At 58.2% G+C, this 24,585-nt stretch overlaps 1 protein-coding gene across 1 annotated transcript in view; it reads left to right on the forward strand.

The window, feature by feature from the left end:
- The first annotated feature begins 1,817 nt into the window (after nt 1-1,817).
- Nucleotides 1,818-24,585, forward strand: part of PXN (paxillin) — a 40,426-nt gene continuing 17,658 nt past the window's right edge. The window contains exon 1 of the mRNA XM_036449167.2: nt 1,818-1,985. Within this exon, the coding sequence (XP_036305060.1) occupies nt 1,973-1,985 (13 nt within the window). The 5' untranslated portion in view covers nt 1,818-1,972. The remainder of the gene's footprint in view (nt 1,986-24,585) is intronic.

The raw sequence follows: 24,585 nt of genomic DNA on the forward strand, positions 1-24,585 counted from the left end.
ACATGGATTGGTTGCCTCCTGCATGAGCCTTGACTAGGGCTTGGGCTGGGGAGGAGCCTGCAACTGAGGTATGTGCCCTTGACCGGGATGGAACCCTGGACCCTTCAGTCTGCAAGGCTGATGGTCTATCCACTGAGCCAAACTGGCTAGGGCTGCAGAGTATCCTATCTAATAAAAGAGTAATATGCAGATTGACCATCACTCCAACACACAAGATGGCTGCCCCCATGTGGTCAAAGATCCTGTCCCTATGTGGACACAAGATGGCCACCACAAGATGGCCAGCAGGGGAAGGCAGTTGGGAGGCACTAGGCCTGCAAAGAAGGGCAGTTGGAGGTGATCAACCCTGCAGGGGAAGGCAGTTAGGGATGATCAGGACGGCAGAGGAGGGAAGTTGGGGGCAAACAGGCCGGTAGGGGAGCAGTTAGACATTAATCAAGCTGGCATGGGAGTAGTTAGGGGGTGATCAGGCTGGGAGGCAGAAGCGGTTTGGGGCAATCAGGAAGGCAGGCAGGCAAGCAGTTGGGAGCCAGTAGTCCTGGATAGTGAGAGGGATGTCCGATTGCCTGGGCAGTTGGACATCCCTCGAGGGGTCCCAGATTGGAGAGGATGCAGGCTGGGCGGAGGGACACCCGCCCCCCTGCCCCCATGCACGAATTTCGTGCACCAGGCCTCTAGTCTCTCTCTCTATAAAACTCTAATATGCAAATAGATCAAATGGCGGAACAACTGAACAACTGGTTGCTATGACATGTGTTGACCACCAGGGGGTGCGCGCAGTGGGATGGTGGAGCAGGTGAGCAGGGGCGCCAGACCAAGGCAGGATGCCAGTCACCCTCATCATCGGGCGAACCTCTGGTGGTTACTGAAAATTTTTTGCTGCCTGCACTGTGGTCCCACCTGGTGCCATCAGCAGGTGCAAGCGGCAGCTGCCAGCCCTGATCGCCCCTGAGGGCTTCTCCACCTCCCCCTGCTCCTGAGGGGTGATCGGGGCCGGCAGCTTTGGTTCGCACCCACTGATGGTGCCCACCCCGCTTGCACCCTCTGGTGGTGCAAGCCCCAGTTGCTCAGTGCCAAAATGTGGGGAAGGGCTGGTAGTAATAACCACCTTTATGAGAATTAATTTAGATAATAGCCATGTAGTATCTGTCACTTAGTAAATGGTAGTTGTTATTATTACTTGATTTCTGAGTCTGTGGGAGAGAGCCCTCTGGGGTGGCAGTGGGGTGTTCCAGACACTGTGCCCGGCCCTGGGTGAAACCTCTTTGTAGTTTTTCTTTTCGTGTCTAAGGTGGGGTCCCTCCTGCTCCACGCAGATTCAGAAGTCTCCCTCTGGGAGAGGGGACATGTGGGAGACTGAGATACAGAACCTGGGAGGTACTGAGTCTGCCCCACAGGCTGGGCTTCCGGTTACATGTCAGGGGCCCAGAGGGCAGCCCCAGGAAGGGTCCTCCGAAGGCCCCGCTCCCTTGCCTGGTGCGGGTTTAGGGCTCCCTGGGAGGGGACCTACGGGGAGAAAGACAGACCAACCTGACTCTCCCGGACAGGCGTGCGATGAGTGTCTGGTGGACGGACAGACACAGATCAGACTGAGATAGCAAGACAGGCGAGGGGCATGTGACTTGGAGACAGACAGAAAGTCGGACAGGAGGGCCCGAAGGCCTGGGCACCACCCACCTGCCGCCTGGGCCGCGAGGGGGCGCCGCCGCCCCGCCCAGCGCCGCCCACCATCCGGCGAGGCGCGCGCCGCGGTCCCGGAGGGGGCGGGGCCGGGGTGCTCGGGGCGGGGCCAGGGGCGCGCGGGGGCGGGGCGCGCGTGTCCGCGGGGACGGCCGGGCGCGGGCGCGCGCGGCGGCGGCGGCGCGTTCCGTTCCGGCCGAGGCTCCGGCGGAAAAGTTGCGGGCGGAGAGCGGCGGCCCCGGACAGCAGCGAGCGGGACGTCCGGCCGGTTCCCGGCGCTCGCGGCCCCGCCATGGACGACCTGGGTGAGTGAGCGGGGTCGGGGCGGAGGCGGCGGAGGGCGCGCGGCCCGGGGCGGGCGGGCGGGCGCGAGCGAGCGGCGGCCCCGGGATCCCACCCCGGTGGCCGATCCCCGCGGGTCCCTGCCGGCCGGCGCTCCGCGGGCGGGGATCCCGGGCCGGGCCTGAGCCCCGACCAGGCCGGCCCGCGCCTCGCCGGCCTCACAGCCGCCACCCCCGCCTCGGGGACGACCCCACCTCCCGGCCCGGCCCTCGGGGACCCACCCGCACCTCCCGGCCCGGCCCCAGAGGCCAGCCTGCGCCTCAGGAATCCGCCCCGACCGGCCGCTCCAGGGGCAGGACCCTCCCTGCCGGGGTCAGACCGTCTCCCCAGCGAGGGGACCCCCGCCTCACAGACTGCTCCCCCACCCCCACCGCCCAGACCCACCGCCCAACTCGGGGGACAGCTGCCGGACCCCACAAGCCGGTCCCTCCGTTCCGGGGCGTGCTCCCCACCCCAGGACTGCTCCCCCTTCCGGGGCAGCCTCTCCCAGCCCAGCCCTTTCATGTCAGACCCCCAAGTTAGAGATGAGCCTCCCCCCACAAAGACAAGTTTCCCATGCGTCCCCCTGACCCCCACTTCAGGTCTGGCCACCCCGTCTCATGGGCCGGGCACTCCTGTGGGTCCCAGCCGGCCCCTTTACCGGCATATCAGACACCAGCCTCATCCTGGAAGGGTAAACTGGGGAGACTGAGTCGGCGTGAGAGGCCAGGGAAAGGGGGGAAGTGGGCCTCCAGGCGTGGCCAGCTTTGAACCTGTCCCGGCTGGCAGGGTCCCGCCGCCTGGCCGCAAACCTGCTGGGAGCCACACGGGAAAGGAGGACAGGGCGCCGGACAGAGTCGCACTGTTCTCCTGTTAATGGAGCTCCCGCGCTCCTCTCCTCACTCCTGTGAAGCGGGAGAAAGTGTCTCCTGGAAGCAGACACTCGGCCCAAGGGGCTGGTGCCAGGGCTCCAGGAATGCCCGGAGTGGGAGCACCCCGGGGTGGGAGGCTTCCCGCTCCCTCCCCTTCACGCAGAGGCTGGAGGGCCTCTGGGCCGGGAGGTGCCGAGGGGAAAGTTTCTCTCTGTAGGGGCCTTGTCTTCCCGCTCTGGACTATGGGTGCCTTGTATGGCCATTGCTGCTTCCTCTGTCCCAGGCTGGGAGGAGCAGATTCATCCCCCCTAAGTGACGGCCCCCAGTGCACAGGGCACCAAGACTGGCTGTGTGCAGGCACGGGACTTCAAGGGCACAGGGAGGAGGACCGGGACCTTACTACTTCCTGGCAGCTTCCTTTGGGGTCACCCCCCCCCCCCCCCATCCCGGCGCTGGGGATGGTGTCCAGTCCTGCCTGTTGAGCAGCGGGTGCTGGCTGCCAAGCATAGTTCTGCCCTTGGGTCAGACTTGGCACCCATTTTCCCCACACACAAGGTTGGCATGGCCTCCAGGCAGGTATTTTTTTTCACATAAAAGTAAGGAAGCTTTAGAGGAGGCTGGGGATATTTTTCTGACCAGGCTTTCCCCGGGACGGGAGCAGTCAGAGTCCTAACGTGCTGATGTGGCTCTGCTTCTGCTCTTCCCCGCTGTTTCGAGGACGGAGTCCGCCTTGGAGAGTCTGCGGTCAAAGTCCGCAGCCCCTGTCTCCTGAGTCCTCCATGGAGGCCCGACGCGGGGTGGTCTCGGAGAGGAAAGGGTGCCCGGCCAGGGGAAGGGTTTAAACGTGCTGTGCGTGGAGTCCTCCCGGCCTCAGCTGTCCTGCCCTCCCAGCAGCCTTTTGCACAGAGCCCCAGGGCCCCTCTGTCACCACTCCCTGCCTTTCTCTAATTGAGGGAACTAAGAGAGGTGGAGCCACTTGCCCAAGGCTGCACAGCCGCTGGAGGGACAGATGGACAGAGCCAGGACGAGAGCCCAGCCCCAGCGCCCAGACCTGCAGCTCTGTCCTCCCTAGGGGGGTGAGTGTGGGGGAGGGAGGTCGTGGCGGGGTGATGGCTGCCACCTGTAGCTTCTGCTGTCCACCCCAGCTCCCAGTTTGGATCCTGGCTGCCCAGCTTCCTTGGCCTAAGCTCCCAGGGGCCGCCCAGGGCGAGCAGGAGGGGAGAGGAATTTGCCTCTGGGCTCTGGCTGTCAGCTGTCTGGCTGACTGCTCAGCCCTGCCCGTCAGCTGTTTCCTTAGTTCGGGCAGCCGGGGGACCAGGCCTCGCTGTTATTTTCCTCCTGAGCCTGCCCTCAGCTGTGAGCCTCCTGGCCGCCCCCACCCCGAACGGGGAGAGCTTGGGGTCTGTCCTGTGACGTGGCTTAGGGGCAGGGGTCTGGGCTGGGACTTTGCTTTTGGTCTTAAACTGGGGCACTCTCCCCTCCCCATAGCTGTGGTGACGGACTGGCCATGTGCTATTTAATAAGTTACCAATTTATCGCTCTTCGGGCAGGAAAACATAAACACAGCTTTCCCTGTGAGTGCCCTCGCTGTGCGGTGCGGTGGCTGCCGGTGGCTTTCCTCATTACTGCTTAGATGCTGGTTTGGCCGGGAGTTGCCCTGTTCTCTGGCCGGCGTTTCCTGGACAGAGTTCCCCAGCGCTGAGAGCTCGGAGCCTCTGATTGCGCTGTCTGACCTGACTCCTTGCTTTCCCCATGTGGGAGGGAGGGGGTGTGACCACAGTTGCGGTCACTAAGGATCACTCCTGCTCGGTGGAGACAGGCACGGGCTCGGCCTCTGAGGTTCCTCTCGGCCTTTCCGGAGGTGGGTGTTATCTGTGCGTGCATACGTGGAAACCCAGCTCTGGGGAAGTCCTCTGGGGGGGCGGGGATTGGAGCCTGGACTGATCCAGTTCTGGATCTGGCCATTTTATCTTATTTTATTTATTTTCTCAGAGAGGAAGGGAGAGAGAGAGAGAGGCATCAATGATGAGAGAGAATCGTCGATCAGCTTCCTCCTGTATACCCCTCTACGGGAATCAAATCTCGACCTCCTGACTCTCAACCACTGAGGGCTGGGTAATCTGGTCATTCTGATGCCAGTAAGGCCATAGGTGTGATCTGTGACTGACCGGGGCCAGCTGAGTGGCACTAGTTACGTTTAAAAGTTCTGCTGGAGGCCACCCCGGGACATGCCTCTGTGGCAGAGGCCCCATGGCTTGGCCTGCCCCTCTCCCGGAGCAGCCAGCTGTTGGCAATGCCCAGTTGCCTCTGGAATCTGGACATGTCTTCCTGCAGCTTCTCAGCAGTCTTGACCCTCTGGAAAACAGTGCCTCATTGTCCTTGGAGGGGTACTGGGGGGGAGGGGAGATTGCCTGGGGCATTTGGGGCTGTGGAGCCTCCCTGTTTCCATGGAAAGTCTGGATGTGGGGCTGGCCCGTCTGTGGTGCCTCTGTTGGGCCGGGGTCAGGGCACCCAGCTGCTGGCTGTGCAGAGGCGCCCGGAGCCATGTGTCCGGGCAGGGGGCTCTGAGTCAGCGCCTGGGCTTCTCTTGGGCTGTGTGCGGGGGAGGGGCAGAGCTGGGCTTCTAACCTGGTGTCTGGTTCTGAGCAGGTGCCCTTTCTATTGTGCTCAGGGGTCTGTTGCCTGGACAGCCACGGCTCAGTGTGGAGAGGCTGGGGCTTCTGGTGGCCATAGCCCCCCTCCCACTGCGGGTTTGAGGTCTTCCTTCCAGCTTCCGGCGATGCCCATGCACTGGGGAGGCTGGTTGGCCCTTCACTGAGGGGCTGATGGAAGGCCAGAGTCACCGCTGATGGCTGAGCAGCCCTCTGCCTCCATTTATGCCTGAGGCGTGTGGTCCTCCAGCTGGAGGCTGTTGAAAGAACTTCCTCCCAGCGTCACTCTCACCCCAGCCCTTCCCTGGGCTGTGGCCTCCTGGCCTTCGCTAATGATAACAGACCTCGGCAGGACACTTTACGGCGTCTGCGGAACTCTCACCCTAACGGTCACTGAGCATGTGCCACGTGCGGGCGCTGAGCTGGGCGCCTGGCACACATTGCTTTGTGACTCCTGAGGGCCACACGAGGTGCAGGTTCCGTTACTGCTGCCACCCACCTTACAGAGGGCCACATAGCCCACGGCCACGTTCTGGAACAGCCAGTGCCAGGCTGGGGCTTGAGCGCAGAGTGAGCCGGGAACCAGTCTTTACCCTTCAGTTCACGATCCTGGACCCGATCCTGACAGCCTGTTGGTTTGCTGGCTTTCCATTCTCTGTTCCTCTCCCTCATCCGTCCTTTCCTCTTCTCCGTGGCTGCTTCCCCCTCCTTTGTTCTTTCTTAGGGACTCAGGATGGGACGCTGGGCACCGGTAGCAATAGCTCCGCCTCTGTGGGGGCTCCACTTCTCACCTTGCCCAGTCCCGTCACCCGTTCCCTTCCAGACAGACCGGGAGCATATTGCACAGATGTGCAGAGGGCCTGGCGCTGCCTCGAGGTCCCTCTGTTCCTTCTCTGTGCCCTCCTCCTGCAGACACGCTCCTGTCCTAGTTCCCGGCCGCCTGGGGAGCCTCCATGGGAGGAGGACGTTGTTGACACCTTTTCAGGTGGAGAACTGAAGATGTCTTGTGGGAGGAAGAGAGTGAGAGAAGGAATTAGGAAGCGAGTTTTCCCAGAAAATCTGACAAACAGCTGGTGGAAAGGGGCAGCCAAGGTCATCTCCTCACCTGGGATGGGCCCGGAGCTCCCAGCTCCAGCCACTTGGGCTTTCCAGTTGTGGTCTCGTTGGGAGGCTCGCTGGCCTCAAGCATGTGTCTGCGTCCGGATACGCCTTCCAGCTCCCGGACTGATTGCCCAACCCGCGGGCTCAGGGCGGCCCCTCCAGGGAGGCCCTGGATGGGCCACGGGCAGGCAGCGTGTGTGGTTGGCCAGACTCGGCAGAGCCCTGGTGGCCAATTTTTCCCTTAAAGACGGCCTCTTAATGCTCATTTCTTGTGTGATTGTGGGATTGTGGTTTTATGGGAGAACATTGTTATTAGGTGCACACTGAACTGTTCGGGAGTAAGTCATATGTCTGCAACTTAGTTTTAAAGAATATAGTAACAAAAGTAGGGGTGTGTGTGTGTGTGTTGTATATGGGAGGTGCACATATTTTTTTATACAAAATGGCAAAATGTTAATAATTGAATGTAGGTAGAAGGTATATGTGTACTCATTGTAACGTCTTTCACTGCTCTGCATGTTTAGATATTTCCATGGTAAAAAGTTGGAAAAAGCCATAGTGGTCCAGGGGTGCCCTTAAGTGTCTGCCTGTGATTGACGTGAGTGAGCCTGGGCCTCCTGTGACTGCCAGGTGGTGGGAAGAGTGGGTGGGCAGAGAAGGAGCCACGTGGGCCCGGCTGCAGACGGGAGCCGCAGCCACCGTGACCTGCGCTCAGAAAGCCAGAGGGCCCCCGGGGTTGGAGGCGGACCCCGGGCTCCCGCGGCGTGGTGAGCCGGGCGGGCAGGGGTGGCCGGTGGGTTGCAGGAGGAAGCTTTCCGAAGGCAGAGAACCGCCTCTGGGCAGCTGGAGCCGGGGGAGCGGATGAGATGCCATTCAGTCCACGTCATGAGCTCTTATCTGTGGCCCAGGGAGCACCGGGCCTGCGGGCGGGCGGCAGGGCCGGAGCGGCCCCGGCTCTCCTTACGGCTGAAATCGGCCTCCGCCTCCCCCTCTGGAGGCTCCCCTCCTGGATCCCCTCTCGGAGGTCCCTCTTGTCTTTTGTGCTGACGCAAAGCCGGCCGTTGGTCTCCCGTCTGAGAAATAGCTGATTCCGACGCCAGTGGCCCCTTGGCCACGGGGTCCCGGCTCAGCACGGGAGGGCCTCACCCAGGTCTCCGAGCCACACTGTCCGTCCGCGCGCCAGGACGCAGAGGCTGGCCGTGCGGGGTCATGGGATCGTCCTGTGTGACTTCGGAGTGGGTGTCAGGCCTCGCTGCCTGTTGGAAAAGCTGCCTGTGGGTTCCTGGGGGAGGGGTGGTGCCGGGAGGAAGCTTTATGTAATTCTTGGCTGGGACTCAGGTAATTGTTTTAATGAAATGGAATGCAGCTTATTCAGAACTCACTTGGCAGGAGCAGCCATGTTCTGCTCTGTTTTCGTGTGGGGGGAGCGGGTCACACATTTCCAGCTGTTTGGGGCGAGCGAGAGCGAGGCGGGAGGAGCCTCCGGGAGCCCCTCTCCTGTCTCAGGGACCCTCAGGCGTCTCCATCTCCTCTGGCCCCAAGTCCACGTCTTTTTTTGTTGTTGTTCATCTCCACCCGAGGATATTTTTCCATTGACTTTTGGGGAAAGTGGGAGGGGGAGACAGAGAGAAACATCGATGTGACACGTCGATTGGTGGCCTCCTGCACGAGCCCCGGAGGGGCCTGCAATCTAGGTACTTGTCCTTGACCAGAATCGAACCCGAGACCCTTTGTTCCGCAGGCTGACGCTCTATCCACTGGGCCATACTGGCTAGGGCTGCCTCTTACAACAATTAAAAAAAACAAAAAACACCTGTTGAAAGCAGGCTGTGAAATGGGCCCAAACCCTGCCTTTCTTGACTGGGAGGCCCCACGCGGTGAGGGCCAATGAGGCTGTGGAGGTATCTCAACAGCAGACAGGCCTTCCCTCGGCTCTCTTCACCCATCTCCTCCTCCCAGTCTTCTCCACCTCAGCACCTGTTATAACCCCAGTGCTCCCACTCCGTATCTCCCGTGAGATGGAAACATCAGTGATGAGAAAGAATCATCAATTGGCTGCCTCCTGCACACCCCACACTCGGGGATCGAGCTGGAAACCTGGGCCTGTGCCCTGACCAGGAACTGAACCATGACCTCCTGGTTCATAGGTCGGGGCTCAACCCCTGACTCACAAGCGGCCGGGCCTTCACCCCTTTTCTTCCGGTGTTTTTACCTTTCTGTTCTCCCTAACTTCTTCCGTTTACTTCTTTTCGGGTTTGTGTGTTTTTGTTTTTGTTTTGTAATCTTCATCCAAGGATATTTTTGCCATTGATGTTTAGAGAGTGGAAAGGGAGGGAGGAAGAGAGAGGAGAGAGAGAAACATCAATGTGAGAGAGACACTTTGACTAGTTGTCTCTGGCATGCGCCCTGACAGGGGACAACGGGAGTGAACCCACAACCCAGATATGTGCCCTTGTGTGGGAATCGAACCCATGACCTTTTGGTCCAAAGGCCAACACTCTAACCACTGAGCAACCAGTACAGGGCTCCTTTTCTGCGTTTGTGGTTTAAAAAAAAATTTTTTTTTAATTGATTTCAGAAAGGAAGGGAGAGGTATAGAGAGATAGAAACATCCATGATGTGAGAGAATCATTGATCAGTTGCTCCTGCACGACCCATACTGGGGACTGAGCCCACAATCTGGGCATTTGCCCTTGACCGGAATCGAACCTGGGACCCTTCAGTCAGCAGGCCAATGCTCTATCCACTGAGCCAAACCGGCCAGGGCATCCTCTTCCGTGTTTAACTCAGCCTGGGCCATTCTTTTCTTTTGCTAGGCACACCCCCCCACGCTTTCGTGACCACAAATCCCCTTCTGTTCCTGAAGATCCGCTTCTTTTGTGTTTTCCCAGAGCTTTTGCTTGTCTCCTGTTTCTCTCCCAAATACTTGGGTCAGTTTATCTACTTGGGTGACCTCTTCTCTCACTGAGTGTTGGCGACTCCTAAATTTATATTTCCACCCTTGACGTGGATGCCATTGTCCAGATTCTTCCGGCCTGCGCGCGGCAAAGACCAACTCATTTCCTCTCACTCTCTCCTCGCGGCCTCTCTATTGTCCGCCTCTGTCCTGTCCTGCTCTTCCTTGGCCCGTGGCAATCCCAGGCTCTTCTGGGTTAGGCCACATTTTCACACGCTTTGTCTTTTCCTTCAGATGCCTGGTGACTTTTGTTAATTATTATTATTATTATTATTATTATTATTATTATTTTAAATCCTCACCCGAGGATATTTTATTTTATTTTTTCTTTTTAATATGTTTTTATTGATTTCAGGGAGGAAGGAAGAGGAAGAGAAAGATAGAAACATCAATGATGAGAAAGAACCATTGATCGACTGCCTTCTGCACTCCCCCCACTGGGGAATGAACCTGCAATCGGGGCATGTGCCCTTGACTTGAATCGAACCCAGGACTCTTCAGTCCGCAGGCCAATGCTGTATCCAGTGATTCAAACCAGCTTGCTCTCCATTGATTTTTAAAGACAGTGGAAGGGAGGAGGAGGAAGGGAGGAGGAGAGGGGGCAGAGAAACATCGATGTTACGTCCATTAGTTGCTCCCACATGTGCCCTGACCCTGACCCCTGCCGGGGATCTAGCCTGCAGCTGAGATATGTGCCCTTCATTGGGAATCGAACCCCAGACCCTTCCGTCTGTGGGCCGATGCCCCTAACGGCTGAGCCAAATCAGCTAGGGCTGCTTTGTCATTTTTTATATGATTGTGACAACAATCCTTCGGGGCAGCTCACAGTTTTTCCCGTTTTGCAGATGAGGAAGGAAAACTGAAACCCCGGGGACTGAGAGGAGTGGACACACCCACTGTCGCAACAGATAACATTGCGAGAACTTGATCTTAGGGCTGTAAGTCCAGCCCATCCTCTGTTGGTTCTTCACACTGACACCTGTACGCAGAGATGGGAAATCTCAGGTTGGGTTTGGCCTGCAGACCATGTTGCTTGCCTTCATGGTATTTAAAAATATTCCAGTTGTCAGGCCGGTGAGGCTCCTATGAACCAGGAAGTCAGGGTTCGATGCCCAGACAGGGCACTTGCAGGCTCCATCCATAGTGAGGGGTGTGCAGGAGGCAGCCGATCAATAATTCTTTCTCATCATTGATGCTTCTCTCTCTCTCCCTTCCTTCCTCTCCCTTTCCCTCTGAAATCAATAAAAATATACTTTAAAATATATTCCAAGTTACTCATCAACATGTAAAGCATTAGGAGCTCACACCTACCCAATCCACATGTCGTTTCTTTTGAAAAGTCAAACTTGGCTCCACCAGTCGCCTGTCTTCCTGGCACCACTTGGAGGACCTGCGGGTCCCAGCCTCGCAGTGGCTCTGTCGCCTGCCCAGGGCCCCGCTCCCCGGAGCGCATTCCCACCTGGCCCTGGTTTGGGAGGTTCCAAGAAGGCTCTTTCCGCCCTGTATTTACAGCAAACATGCAATTGCAGAGTCTGAGGATTTTTTGCACTGCATCCTCCGAGTTAGATTTGAATTCTGACTGCTCCGGGCTTACCTCGCCTGCAGTCTGGGTTTCTGTCCACGTTGCAGACAACAGCCTCTGCCCGGTCCACCCCCCCTCACCCTCCTTCTGCAGATGACTTTTTCCGGTCAAAACCTGCAACCTCTGGGCCCTCCCACTTTGGAAAAACTCCCCAGATTTTATAAGTCAGGCTTCTTTCCTTTCGTCTCTGCCCAGCCCGGTAAGCCTCCCAGGGGTCTGACCGCCAGGTGCAGCTCGGTTCTCCCTGCAGTTGCTTAATGAGTGTTGGATGGTCGATGATGAAATGGGTATGAGCTGTGATGCCTAACCTCCAGCCAACCACTTCCTCCACCGGGCAGTCTGCGCGAGAAACCCTCTGCTGCCAGGTGGTGGGCAGGCAGCTCGGTGCCCGGACTGTGACCCCTGGCTGTGGCCCCGGCGCCGTCCCCTGCTGGCTGTGACCCCACGGATCACCTTACACCTGAGACTCAGTCCCCGGATCTGTGAAACGGGTGCATTTCTGTGCTCAGCCAAGGGTAACGGCTATCATTGTTCATCCTTGGGCTAATCTGGGGATTGCTGTGGGGGTTTGGCCTTCTCTGTCACTCTCCACTTCCCGAACCCGCTACTTACGTTGGCTGTGGCCTTGGTGGTGGGCATTTCATGCCTATGAACCTGGTTGGCTGGGCCCAGGGAAGGAATCTGACCTTGGTTACTTCCGAATGTGACTTGGGACCCTTTGTGGCCGGTGGGGGAGCGTAGGGTCTCTGATCTGCAGGTGGTGTGGTGGTACCCAGGGCCGGGCCTATTAGTCGGTCATTTCCCCTGAGCCTCTTTGGTGGCTTAGGGGAGGAAGTGGCTGGGGGAGGAGGCGGTTTGGTGGCGTGGCTTATGGTAGTCGCTCACCTAATACTAACAGCAGAGCTGCCGCAGAAGCCACTCCGGGACCCGCTTCCAGTGCAGCACCGGCTTCCGCCAGAGCCTCAGGCCGCCGGGGGTCCCGAGGCCGGGCAGGCCGCTCCGTGACGTGTGCGGCTCGCAGGTGGCCGGGCCAGCAGGGCTCCGAGCAGCAGCTGAAAAGGGAGGGATGGTTTTCTAGACGGTGAACTGTGGCTTTTGTCAGTTGGGTGGGCACAGCCATTAGCTAGAAGCCCGTCCAGGGATGTCCTGCTCTGCCACCTCTGTACCTTCAAGGGGCAGTCAACCTGTTTTTGTTTTTTAATATATTTTTATTGACTCCAGAGAGGAAGGGGGAGGGAGAGGGAGGGAGAGAGAGAAACATCAATGATGAGAGAGTATCATTGATCAGCTGCCTCCTGCATGCCCCCCACCAGGAACCAAGCCTGCAGCCGTGGCACATGCTCCGACTGGGAATGTAGCTGTTTCCTCATGGTTCATAGTTCGGTGCTCAACCACTGAGCCATACTGGCCAGGCAGCAGTTCATCTGTTGGGCCAGCGCTGGCCCCGTTGTGGGGTTTGTGTGGCTTTGAGAGTCCTGGCCAGGCTTTTTCTTGCTCTGTTTCCAGGACTGTTCCTCTTCCTTCGGTGGAAATGGGTGTGACCCATGGCCAGCCGTTGGTTTCCTCTGTATCTGCCATTTCCCTCTGCGGCGCTTTCTCCTCGCTGGGAGCTCCAGGACAGGGAGCGGGGGCTCCTTGAGGCGGGTGTGAGGAGTGGCTGCGGGCCGGGAGGCTGTGCTGTGCCTCGGCGAGCAGCCGGCCGGGACCCCCCGGCTCGCGCGTGGCTGCGCCCTGGCTGCCCGGATGGCTGGTGGCCTCATTGCCTTCGATGCCTCTTCTGCTGTGTCCTGACCCTCCCGTGAGTTCCTGCCCATCCCCCTCTTTGGGGGCTGGCACGGGAGGTCTTGTGCCTGCTGCGGGGAGCCACACCGAAACCCGCAGGGGAGGAGCGCTACCTGGAGGTGGGGTCACGGCTTCCTGTGGTCACTTCTGGTAATCCGCTCCCAAACATCCTGTTTGTGCTCCCGACAGCAGGGCGCTGGCCGGGGACAGCTGCTACCTGCCTGGCCTCCGGAGCGGTGGGGCTGGGCTGTCATAGCCGTCTGCCCCGGGGCCGTGGTGCCTGGCCGCTGGTGCCGATGGCCTCGCTGGTAGTCGCTCCTGTGGTGGCGCTGGCTTGGGCTTCACCCAGCTCTGCCCTTCCTCTGCTCCCTGCTCCTGCTAGAGCTTTTCCTCCGAATACCCTGTCGGGGGTGATCAGTCAACACTCCCTCTGTGGCTCTGGTCTGGTTCGGGCTCTCTGAGGCCCCTCCGCTTCTAGAGCTCGGAGGAGCGTTAGGGTGTCGTCTCTCCCGTGGGTCAGGTGGGGGTGTCCAACCATCACCGACAGCGCTGCTCACTCTTTATCTGTTTACGTATTGGGTTTCCACTGAAGATGACAATTGCCAAAGGGGTTTTGTGGGTTTTAAAAAACATGAAAATAATCCTGGCCCACATTGCTCAGTGGTCAGAGCGTTGGCCCAAGCACCAAATGGTTGTGGGTTCGATTCTCGGTCAAGGGCACATACCTGGGTTGCAGGTTTGACCCAAGTTGCGGTGTGTACAGGAGGCAACCAATCAAAGTGTGTCTCTCACATTGATGTTTCTCTTGCTCTCGCTCCTTCTCCTCCTCCCTCCTCTCTTCCACTCTCTCTAAAAATCAATGGCAAAAATATCCTCGGGTGAGGATTAATAACAACAACAAAAATCTGAAAATAAGAAATAGAAAAACATTTGTAAATCACTTAGGAGTTTCTACTCACCCATTTTACAGATGGACAGACTAAAGCCCGCTGAGGAGAAAGCACTTGCCCAGGACACGTAGTAGCAGAGCAGGCCTGTGCTTTTCTTTCTAGCCCAGCATGTCTCAAAGGCTGACACGGGCCAGATAAACAAGGTTTACCTTGATGTGGGCCGCAGAAAAACAGAAGCTTCAATTTTCATAGAAACGTGGGTTTATTTCACTAGAGACGTGTGAATACAAAGGGCTGAAATAAATGAGTCATCGTTAACATAAAATAATAGAACATTTTAATAAAAATTAATATTTTTTTCTTGAACATTAACTTACCAGACACTGAATAACTGCACAAATTAATAAGTGTAGCACAATTAAACCTATATTTTCTGAAAGCAAAATATTTCCTGTTGCACACACCAAACAAGTCAGTACAAGACTAGTGACATGGCCATTGGCTGCTAAAATATTCGCTGCTAGCATCAGTGGAGAGAAATCGTGTGCTTGCTCGTAAGCCATGTAAGGGAAATGAATGCAACATGATTATAGTAATCAGTCATTAGCAAATGTTCATTATTAATACTAATAATTATGTATAACAGGATGTTGAAAAATTAAGTTAGAAAATTTTTATTAAGATGTTTCTTACATACTGTTATATTGGCTGGGCCTCAAAAATATTTGGCTGTGAGTTTGACCTTTTTTGGTGAATTCTTGCCCTTTTTGGTGAATATCTGGGATCCTAGTTTTCCTCATTTCTAGGACTGCACATCTGCCATACTGTAGCCTCAAGCCTTGTTTTTCTTTGCTAGAAATATTTTTATTGATTTCAGAGAGAGCGGGGAAAAGAGATAGAAATCAATGATGAGAGAGAATCACTGATCGGCTGTCTCCTGCACGCCCTTCAGTGGGAATGGAGCCCGCAACCTGGGCATGTGCCCTGGACCGGAATTGAAGCTGGGACCCTTCATTCCTGAGGCCCGTGCTCTGTCTGCTGAGCCAAACTGGCCTGGGCTTTCCTAGAGACCTTTACATGTCATTTTGTATTTGATATTATTTACTTGTGTTAAAGTCTTTAAAAAGAAAATATTTTACTGAGTTTTTACAGAGAAGAAGGGAGAGGGAGAGGGAGTTAGAAACATCGATGAGAGAGAAACGTCAGTCAGCTGCCTCCTGCACACCCCCTACTGGGGATCTGGAGTTGAACCTGGGACCTTTGAGTCCGCAGCCCGATGCTCGATTCACTGAGCCAAACCGGTTAGGTCTGTTAAAGTCTTTATGTCAACGAAGATACACGCTCAGTTTAAGAAGGAAAGACAAAGGCACAGAAATGAAAGTCCTTCCTTCCTTCCTCACCAGGGGTAACTATTGTTAATTGTTTGGTGTGTACCTTTTCTATTTATAAACATCGAACATGCATATGATATACATATCCCTAATTTAAAAAACATCTATCTTTATTAGAGGCCCAGTGCATGGATTTGTGCACCGGGGGGGTCCCTTAGCGTGGCCTGCGCCCTCACAATCTGGGACCCCTTTTGGGAATGTCGGACTGTCGGTTTTGGCCCAATTCCCACAGGCCAGGCTAAGGGACCCTGCAGGGCATTGTGCACTAGGCCTGTAGTACGCATATAAGATCTTTAGTTAACCTTTCCCTCTGAGACTCATCAGTCTGTTCTCTGTTTCCATGCCTGTGTGTTGAGTGTCTACCCACTGGTGTTCAGTGTGGTCATAGCTACTGGTCTAACGGTCACTTAGGCTTCTTATAGACAGCATGTTTGAACCTTGCATTTTTATCCAGTCTGAACAGTCTCTTCCTTTTAATTGGAGTATATACACCTAGTCATATACATTTAGTCATTATCAGTATGACTGGGTGTACCTAACGTCTTAAAATTTGTTTTCTAATTGTGCCATCTGTCTTTATTCTTTTTTATTTTTCGGCCTTCTTTTAGATTCATTAAAAAAAATGTTAGAATTCCATTTATCTCCACCATTTACTTATTTAGCTATACTTCATTGGTTGACCTTTTCTAGTGGTCGCTATATGGGGTTTTACAATTTTTTAATTGGATTTATTGTGGTGACATTGGTAGATAAAGTTATATAGATTTCAGTGTACAATTCTATAACCCATCTTCTGTATTTTGTATTGTGTTCACCACCCCCAAATCGTTGCTATAAGTTTGACGGGTTTAACTTATAATAGTCTATATTTTATTTTATTTTTTATAAGTGGGTCCACACCACCCTAAACTTTTTTTTTTTTTTTTTTAAAAATATATATTTTATTGATTTTTTACAGAGAGGAAGGGAGAGAGATAGAGAGCTAGAAACGGCGATGAGAGAGAAACATTGACCAGCTGCCTCTTGCACATCCCCTACCGGGGATGTGCTTGCAACCAACGTACATGCCCCTGACCGGAATCGAACTTGGGATTTCAGTCCGCAGACCGATGCTCTACCACTGAGCCAAACCGGTTTCGGCCAGTTAGCGCACTTTTAAAGCACGAGGAGCGCTGAGGTGGCTGAGGGGTGAAAGTGCTCAGGAAGCAGGATCGAGGCAGCTGAGGACGGTTAGAACGGGGACTCGCGGGGTCTGGGACAGATGAACTCAGCTTACAGGGTTTCTAATGAGAAAAACTGATTCGGGTTTTGAACAGATCGCTTCTTGGACAGCCTTCCGGAACGAGTGAAGCTGTAGAACTGAGGTTCTGGTGTACATGCAGCCTCCGGTCCTTTGTCATTGTGTTCAGACATCTACGGCTACGCGTATTGTAAACCACACTGCGTCTCAGTCTTTCCTATCACCCGTAAACTCACTCTCTCTGGCATTCTCTGTGCCTCTGTATAAAGGACCTTTATCTTTTCCCCTTCCTCTCCCTGCCTGGAGCTTCCCTCCGCACCCTGGTCCTCAGAGGCTGCTGTTCATCCCGGCTTAGTCATGGTAATCGACGATGCCATCAGCCACTTCGCAGCCACACAACGGGCTGGTGTTGGTAACACGTTCCAGTGACACAGTTCCAGATCCCTCCCCTCCTCCCTGCCCCACGGGGAGAGGTGTGACAGGATGAGCTGGCAGGACCTGGGCTGCCATTCCCTCCTCCTCAGCGCCCAGTGAAAGTGCCACCGGCCCAGCCTGACTGCCTGGGACCCACTCCCTCCAGCTGCTTCCCGCTGGGAGCCCAGCCCCTCGCTGATGCGCGCGCCCCCCCCCCCCCCCCCCCCCCCCCAGGAAGCCAGGCCGGCCACACAGTGAGTTTCAACCTTCAGTGCCCACAGAGCTGCGATGCTGTGGCCACAGCGCCTTGGGGGCGCTCCTTTGGCTTTTTTAAGGTCAGGGCTGCTGCAGGCTGGGGGCTGGTGGTCACTGGATCACAGCGGAGGGGGATTCCCGGGCGAGAAGGGAGGGCTTGGGCCTGCTCCTGCACGTGTGCTGCTGTCCCCCATTGCGCTTGCTTTGCATGTGAGCACCACGGAGACAGCGGCGGCACCTGCGACGTGGCGGGCCGGCCTCTGTAGCACCTGGGCTTGGGGGAGCGTTCGCTCAGTAGTTGTCCACGGAGCACCCATTATGTGCGAGGCACTGCCCTGTGCGAGGAGGTGGAGGGAGATGATAAAGCCGCCCCCCCCGCTTTGCTGAGCTGTCTCAGGCTGGGGATGGAGGCAGTTAGGCAGACAGCTCCTACCAGATTGATACGTGCTCTCAGGGGAAGTGCGCAGCACTTTGGGAACTCAAAGTCTTGAACCCTGTGCAGGGAATGTGGTCAGGGAGGGCTTCCTGGAGGAAGTGGCACCCTAAACTGTTGTGTCTTAATTGGAACCTTGACATTTAGAAAAAGCTCTAAATTTTCGTCCTTTATATGTTAATAAGGATTTCCTCACTAAGACTTGAGTTTTTGTTCAGAAGAGGCCCTAGTATAAAACCTGCACATTCCCTTTGTCTAGGGAGGCATGGCGGGCGGAGCTTTCATCCTTCTGGTGCAGAGGAGGAAACTGAGCTGTGATAAGTCTCCAGGGATAAGAATACAGGAGCGTGGTCTAGGCACAGGGAGCGGATGTGCAAAGGCCCGGGGAGGAGGCGTGTGTGTGTGTGTGTGTGTGTGTGTTCACTGGCTAAGATTTGTACCCGTGTCCTCCTCCCAACTGGATTTGCAATCAGACTCAGCCTGAGCCCCAGGGCCAGCAGTCCTGGCTTCCTCAGTGGAATGATTTTTGGGGTGGCTTTGGTGTGACAGCTGAGGGGGAGCCAGCTTCTGGGCTTCTGGTACCCTCCGGTCCGATGGTGAGCTCTGTCCCTGCTGGGCCCGGGACCCCAGGCCCGTTCTGAAGGGCGTTTCCAGGAGAGTTGAGAGCCTGAGACTGTGTCTGAGCCTGCCTCCCGGTGGTGAGCCCCCGGGGAGGAACCTGGCTTCACCCTTCTGTGGGGGACGTTAGCACCTCGCCAGAGGGGCAGAGGGAGGGAACCGTGATAGTCCCGGACTCTGACGATTCCTGGAGCCAACAGCAGGCAGTTCACAGCTCCCCAGGCCGCGGGAGAACTCCCAGTACTTGTTTTAGAGGAAGAGCAGACTGAGTGGCAGCCTGTTATCACTCCCCAGCTGCTGCTTTCTGGGCCCCGGGAGGTCCATGGGGATGTGGGCCACGGGGTGGGGCGGGGAGAGGAGGCTCCTGTGGCTCTGCCTGACCTCGATGGCTGCCCCTGTCACCTGACCCTGCCCTGCACTTCTTTCCTGCTCGCCCTCCTGCCCTCCCTGTTCCATCCTCTCACAGGAAACAAATGTGGGAGGCATCCTCCGGCTTTCCCCTCAGCCATTCGGTCACCGGGCCTTGTTGATGTTACCTGCTGTTACTTAGGGCTCAGGGACTCTGGGCCCGCCTCCGGCCAAGCCCCGCCCCCCCGGCTCTCCAGCACAGACTGCTGAGTGACCGACACAAGCCTGGTCCTGCCGGCCGCTCTCCGGGCTTGCCCTTTAAGTCCAGACTCCGCAGCAGGCCCTGGGCTCCTAACTCCTTCCACCAGGCCGGGACTTGTACCCTGAGCTCCATCCCCTGCCTCTGCTCCTACCCAGTCCTCTGCCCAGAAAGCCCCGCCTGCCGCCCCCTGCCTAGGTTGGTGCTCCCTGGGGAGACTGTGTGCCTGTGCCCAGCGCTGTTGGGGCCGCCACTGGCAAAGCTGCTGCAGCCCCAGGGAGAGAGGGCCGGAGGGCCGGAGGAGGCGGTAGGCAGGTATGCGGCACTGGCGCTGTTTTTCAAGGCCAGTCCGTGCCGCCTGCCCTGTGCTGTGTGTGTCTGCAGCAGTGGCTTTGCTGGACAGCCGTGTGGCTGCCTGGTCAGTGGCCAGCAGGGCCATCTCAGAAACTGCAGTCACCTGGGATGGAGGGGAGATGAGGCTGCTTCTCTCCTGCCCCCTCCTGTGATCAGGCGATCAGACTTGTCTCCAGTGGACCCAGCAGTGAGCTGCGAGGTGCAGGGCGGCCACCTGGCTGGGTCCCGGCGGTGGCTTCACTTTGCAGACTCCCGTTTCCTGGCCCATGAGCCGCCCGGCCCATCTCCCCAGCAGTGTTGTAGGGACGTGTGCACCGCTTTGTGTGGCCTTTCCGGCGACCCACACAGTCCTGGAGGCCACCCGGGTGCCAGGCTAGGCCGGGGTGAGGTTCCTTTGTCTCCGCCTCGTGCTCTGGAGGGGGGTGAGGAGTCCGCAGGGGGAGGGGACTGCCTCCCAGAGGCTAGCGGGCATTGTCACGCCTGAGGGCCAGGGCCTCTGGAGGAAGGCCAGGGCGGCCCAGGCCCGTGCCGCCCCAAAGGGTGGACCCTCGGGCAGGCGCCACAAGGACTCCCCGGCCGCTCCTGGACTCCTTCCTCGGAGCTTGGATGTCAGAGCCGATAGCCGAGGAGCTGGAGGGTGGCCTTTGGACCGGACTCCCGGGAGGACCAGCAGTGCCCTGCCTCCCGGCTTTGTGTGCTGAGCCCCACCCCCGAGCATCTGGTCCTCGGGTTGCTTCCGCTGGCAAGTCTGTGAACGCTGGGATGGCTCAGTGGTCGTCCTGGCACACTAACACCAGAACTGGCAGTGGCAGAGCTGGGCTGCCCAGCTGGCACCTCTCAGAGCACCTTCTCTGCAGCAGCCCAGGGTTTGTGCTGGGTGCTCTTTACCCCTGCTGGGGGGGGGGGGTCAGTCGGGTGGCACCTGGTGAGGTGGGCGCGAATGACGTGTGCCTGGCATGTGCCTGGCCGCCTCATGCCCGTTCTTACTGGTTCCTCCAGATGGCGTGAGCGAGGCTGGGAGTGCCACCGTCCCTGTGGCTCCGGGCTGCTGCTACGCTGTTCTGTGGGTGAGGGAACTGAGCTCCGAGAGGCGCAGTGTTAGCAAGTTCAACGACATGTCCGCGCAGCGCACTCACGGACCTGCTGAGGCCAGGCAGCTGCTGGGAGGGGGTGGAGGGCCAGGAGGGAGAGGGACCTGGAGTTCATGCTCAGCCAGTGGTTGCCCTCAGGGATGTAGGTCAGTATCTAGCTCTCGGGAAGCCAGACATCCTGGGAAACCCCTTGTTTCTTAAGACCAACCCACACAGTCCTGTGGGGGTCAGTCCGCAGGGCGAGGCTGGTGACCTCTGCCTCTTTCACTTCTCGGCCCCTCCCTCACCCGCCCTGCTTCTGCTGCCTGTGGCATTCCCTCGGGGAGAATCAGAGTTCATTGCTGAAGAGGTCTCTGAGGATTTATCTGGGCTAACCCATTGCCATTTGCAATTCCCGTTTCGCCAAAAAGGCAGGTGGGGTGGGGCGTTAAGGCCGAAGGGAGGGTGAAATGGGCAGTGGCATCACTGCTTCCGGTTCTGAGCCCCCTGGGCTCTGCCACCAGGTCCCTCCTCTGTCTGCCACTGCACACTGAGCTGCCCTGGCTCTGAGGGTGGCACGCGGCGCCTGGGGGAGGCCGGGCAGCTTTGTGCTGCGTTTGTCCCAACAGCCACCGCTCCCAGCCGGTGAGAGTGGACTCCCCGTACCCCGGCTCCCACCTCACCTCGGTGTGGGGTGAAACAGTGGAGGGGCTGGGCACCCCCTTTGCTTGCAGGCAACCCCTCTCAAGGGAGGGTGCCCCGGAAGACATTGGAGTTTGGGGCACAGCAGGGAGGGGTGGGCAGGGACAGAGACTTCCACTTTGAAAAAGGGGGAAAGTGGTGTCCGAGAGGGCAGCGGCCGGTGGCTCCTGCTCCTTCCTTAGGAACTATTTCCTGTCTGGGCGCAGAGATAGGCAGGGGAGGCCGCAGCCCCAGCGGCAGTGTTGTTCCGATCAGAGGATGCGGGGTCCCCACAGGCTCCCTGATTTCGGATAGCTGTTGGGGACGAAGCACAGGATTTCTGGTCCTGTCTGTTGTGGGCACAGAGCAGACACAGTGCAGAGGGATGGGGTCAATGCTCCTGACTTTTGCTGGCCTGCCCCCGTGGCCCCCGTGGCCCCTCCGAGTGAGAAAGATCCCACGCAGACGCTGCAGAACCCAGGGTCCAGGGGAAGTCACCCAGATGCCCCTCTGCGCATTGCTTCATCAGGAGGGAGTCCCCACTGTTCAAAATCCAGCTTCCTGACCGATTTGGGAGTGTCTGTGTGTGTGCATTGGGGGCATCCTCTGACGTCTTTGGCACCATGGCGAGGCACTGCTCTTGCCATCTGTCCTGGCTCTGCTGGGGTGAATGCCCAGAGCGCCAGTGTCTCCTCCAATACAACCCAAATCAGGACTGAGGTGGACCCTCCCCGCCCCTCAGGCCCCGTGTGACCAGCTGCCACGGTCGGGGGAGGCCAGCGCTGGAGCCGGGGACCGTCTGCCGCGGGGCCCAGGGCACGGGCGCCGGGAGCTTCTCCCTGAGGCTGGCCGCCTGATGGCTCTGGGCCTCCTCTGGGGTCGGCGGGCTTCTTGTAGGGACTCCAGGGTCTTATTTTGGTTCTGTCCCCACAGTGGCCTCGGCACTGTGGAGCCCCGCCAGGTGAGCCCGGCAGGCGAGACCGACGACAGCCCAGGTCTCTGGATGCTTCTGTTTCAGGAAAGTCTGTCTTTCCTCCTTTTTTCTCTTGTGGTTTCCCAGTGTGACTCTGGTTAGCCAAGGCCATGAGGACTGCGGCCTCGGCTGCCTCCCTGCCAGCAAGAGGCCGTTCCCCATGTGGCGAGCTGGCAAGGTCTGGGCTTCGAGGGAAGTTTGTGTCCTCAGGACAGTGGCTCTAGGCACCCTCCTTTGTAAACCAGAGATGCCATCCTCCCAGGGCCTCGGTCAGTCAGCCTGCAGCGTGGGGACGAGCCTCCAGCGTGGGTTCGAGCCTGCAGCTGGGGACGAGCCTCCAGTGTGGGGATGAGCCTGCAGCGTGGGGACTAGCCTGTATGTGGGAATGATCCTGCAGCGTGGGGATGAGCCTCAGCGTGGGGAATGAGAGAAGCTTGGGAGAGCCTGGGAGAAGTCTTGGGGCTCCCGTGCGTATAACCAGCCCTTCCTGGACCACCCCCTTTCTCAGGCGGTGCTGAGAGTCAGTTGTGGCCCCAGGAGAACTTGTGGGGCCGGGAAGACCGGGGCTGGGAGGCACAGGAGTGTCCAGGGAGGTGGAAGTGTCACAGGTCAGCTGTGGGATGGAGGGCGGCTGGCTCTGGCTCTTGCCCTCTCCCGCCTGCCTTTCCTTCTCAGAGTCCCTGACTGTCCAACGTGCAACCCACAGTGACACAGCCTTCCGATGACACTCAGGGCGGACGAGGCTCGCCTGCTGCCACCTCCTTCCCGGGCACCTGGCTCTGTGCGCTCGAGCTTTCTCTCCCCGAGAAGCACAGGGAACCCTGTGGCTGGGCCGGTGGTCCTGGTGCTCCTGACCCTGCTTCAGTCCATTTTCTAAACTATCAGCAAGCGAGCTGCCGCTGTCAGTACCTATGACGGGGCGGTCACGGCTCATTGCTCCTCAGGCCCGAGGTCCTCTCCCCGCGGGAGGTGCTGAGTGCTTTCAGAGGAGCTGACCACCTGTCGCTCTGCCGGCTTCTGAGGGCTGAGGCGCCACCGCGCTCTGTGCCCAGGCCCCTCTCCGTCCCCATCGGAAAGCTGCCTGGCAGCAAGAGGGGGTGAAGGTCAGTGTTGGGGCAGCCCCATCTTGCATCATGCTGCTCGATGAGGCCGCTGGGAGGAAACACTCCTGCAGGCTGGCCTGTAAGCAGCGAGTGAGCCCAGATGGGCGAGCTCGGAGCCTCCGAGAAGGGAGGAGGGAGAGGAGACCAGGGGCTCCGGGCAGAGGGGAAAGGCAGCCCCGGGGCCAGGCTTTTGGGGTTGCTTTAGGGGGTGGCCTCCCCGTGGGTGCCGTGGAAGGAGTGGGTGGGCTCAGCCAGGCAGAGCTGTCTTCGTGCGGGCTCCATCTGCCTGCAGAGCGCACTCATTGGGCACCGGGAGCCTTGTTCTCTGTGAAATGGGGGTGCCCCGGGTGCGTCATGTAGATGCTCTGTGAGGATGGCTTCCCTTTTATGCCCACCCCTGGCTCTGGCTCCCTGTGTGGCACTGCCAGCCCAGGCCTCTGAGGCAGGAGCAGAGGCTGTTCCTCCCGGGCCTGCTCCTCTGAGGCCGAGGCCGAGAGCTCTCCTGGAGCTTGGGCAGCTCCTTCTGTTCTGGTTCCAGGTTCAAAGCCACGGGGCTCCCCAGCAGTGTGACAGGCAGCAGGGCTGGGGTGAGGGGTGGGGCGCTAGGCCTGACATTCTCTCTCTTGCCTCTGTCCTTGCCGGAGTGGGAGGCCTCCGGACTCAGCTGATGTTCCCTGAGGACCTGGCGTGAACCCGAGGCCGGAGGGGCGAGGTCAGGGTGTGCTCAGCAAGGAGGCCCGGGAGAGTGACGGGCCTGTCCCGGCTCCCAGGATGTTTGGCCTCAGTCCCAGCTCCACTTCCTCCTGCTGTCCTTACGGGAGATGCCATCAGCGCTGCGGGGTTATTTACCCGGAGGCTCCCCTGTGTCACCGCGGAGGCATAGGAGGTCCCCGCCCTCAGGGCAGCTGCACACTTTCTCACCGGGGACTCCTGTGCGCTCTGCGAGGGTCTGAGGAACAAGGTCTCCTCGTCGAGGGGTTTGTGCTGGGATCCAGCGAGGGGGCCCCATCCAGAGGGAGAGGGGAGAGGATGTACGGACCCACAAAACAGCTGGGCTTCCACGGCGTTCAAACCGCTGGTGTCTGTTCCAGGACCGAGCGGAGCGCCCGGAGCAGCCCGCGGGCAGCGGGAGGTGGCCCGGCGGGTTCTGATGCAGGTCCCAGCCGCTGCCTGCCTGCTGTGGAAAGGAAGGGGGGGAGGGAGGTAACGGGGAGAGGCCGTGGAGGAGGAACTGATGCGACTCGGTGAGCAGTGACATGTGGCGGCTGCCTGAGACCGGGAAGCGCCTTGGGCTGAGCTCCGTGGTCAGGCCTGGCTGCCGAGGGGAACTAGTGCTCTGAAGTCGCTCGTTCCTGGAACAGGCAAACTTTTGAACTTTCTCTCGCAGTCTCCCAGGGAGGATGACTTCACCCCTGCGCCCCTCCGGCCTCTGCTGCTGCCGTCCTGGGAGAGGCCGAGGAGCCCCGCACGCTGGCCGCAGACGGACTTGCCCGGAGGGACCCAGCTCGCAGGCTGGCTGGGTGGTTCGCAGAGCTGACAAAATGTTCAGCGCTTGAGCCTCTGGGTTCTAGGTTCTTTCTGTACGTAAACCCGCCTTTACCCATGGAAGGA

The sequence above is a fragment of the Pipistrellus kuhlii genome, unplaced genomic scaffold (assembly GCF_014108245.1).
Source record: "Pipistrellus kuhlii isolate mPipKuh1 unplaced genomic scaffold, mPipKuh1.p scaffold_m20_p_20, whole genome shotgun sequence".
NCBI lineage: Eukaryota > Metazoa > Chordata > Mammalia > Chiroptera > Vespertilionidae > Pipistrellus > Pipistrellus kuhlii.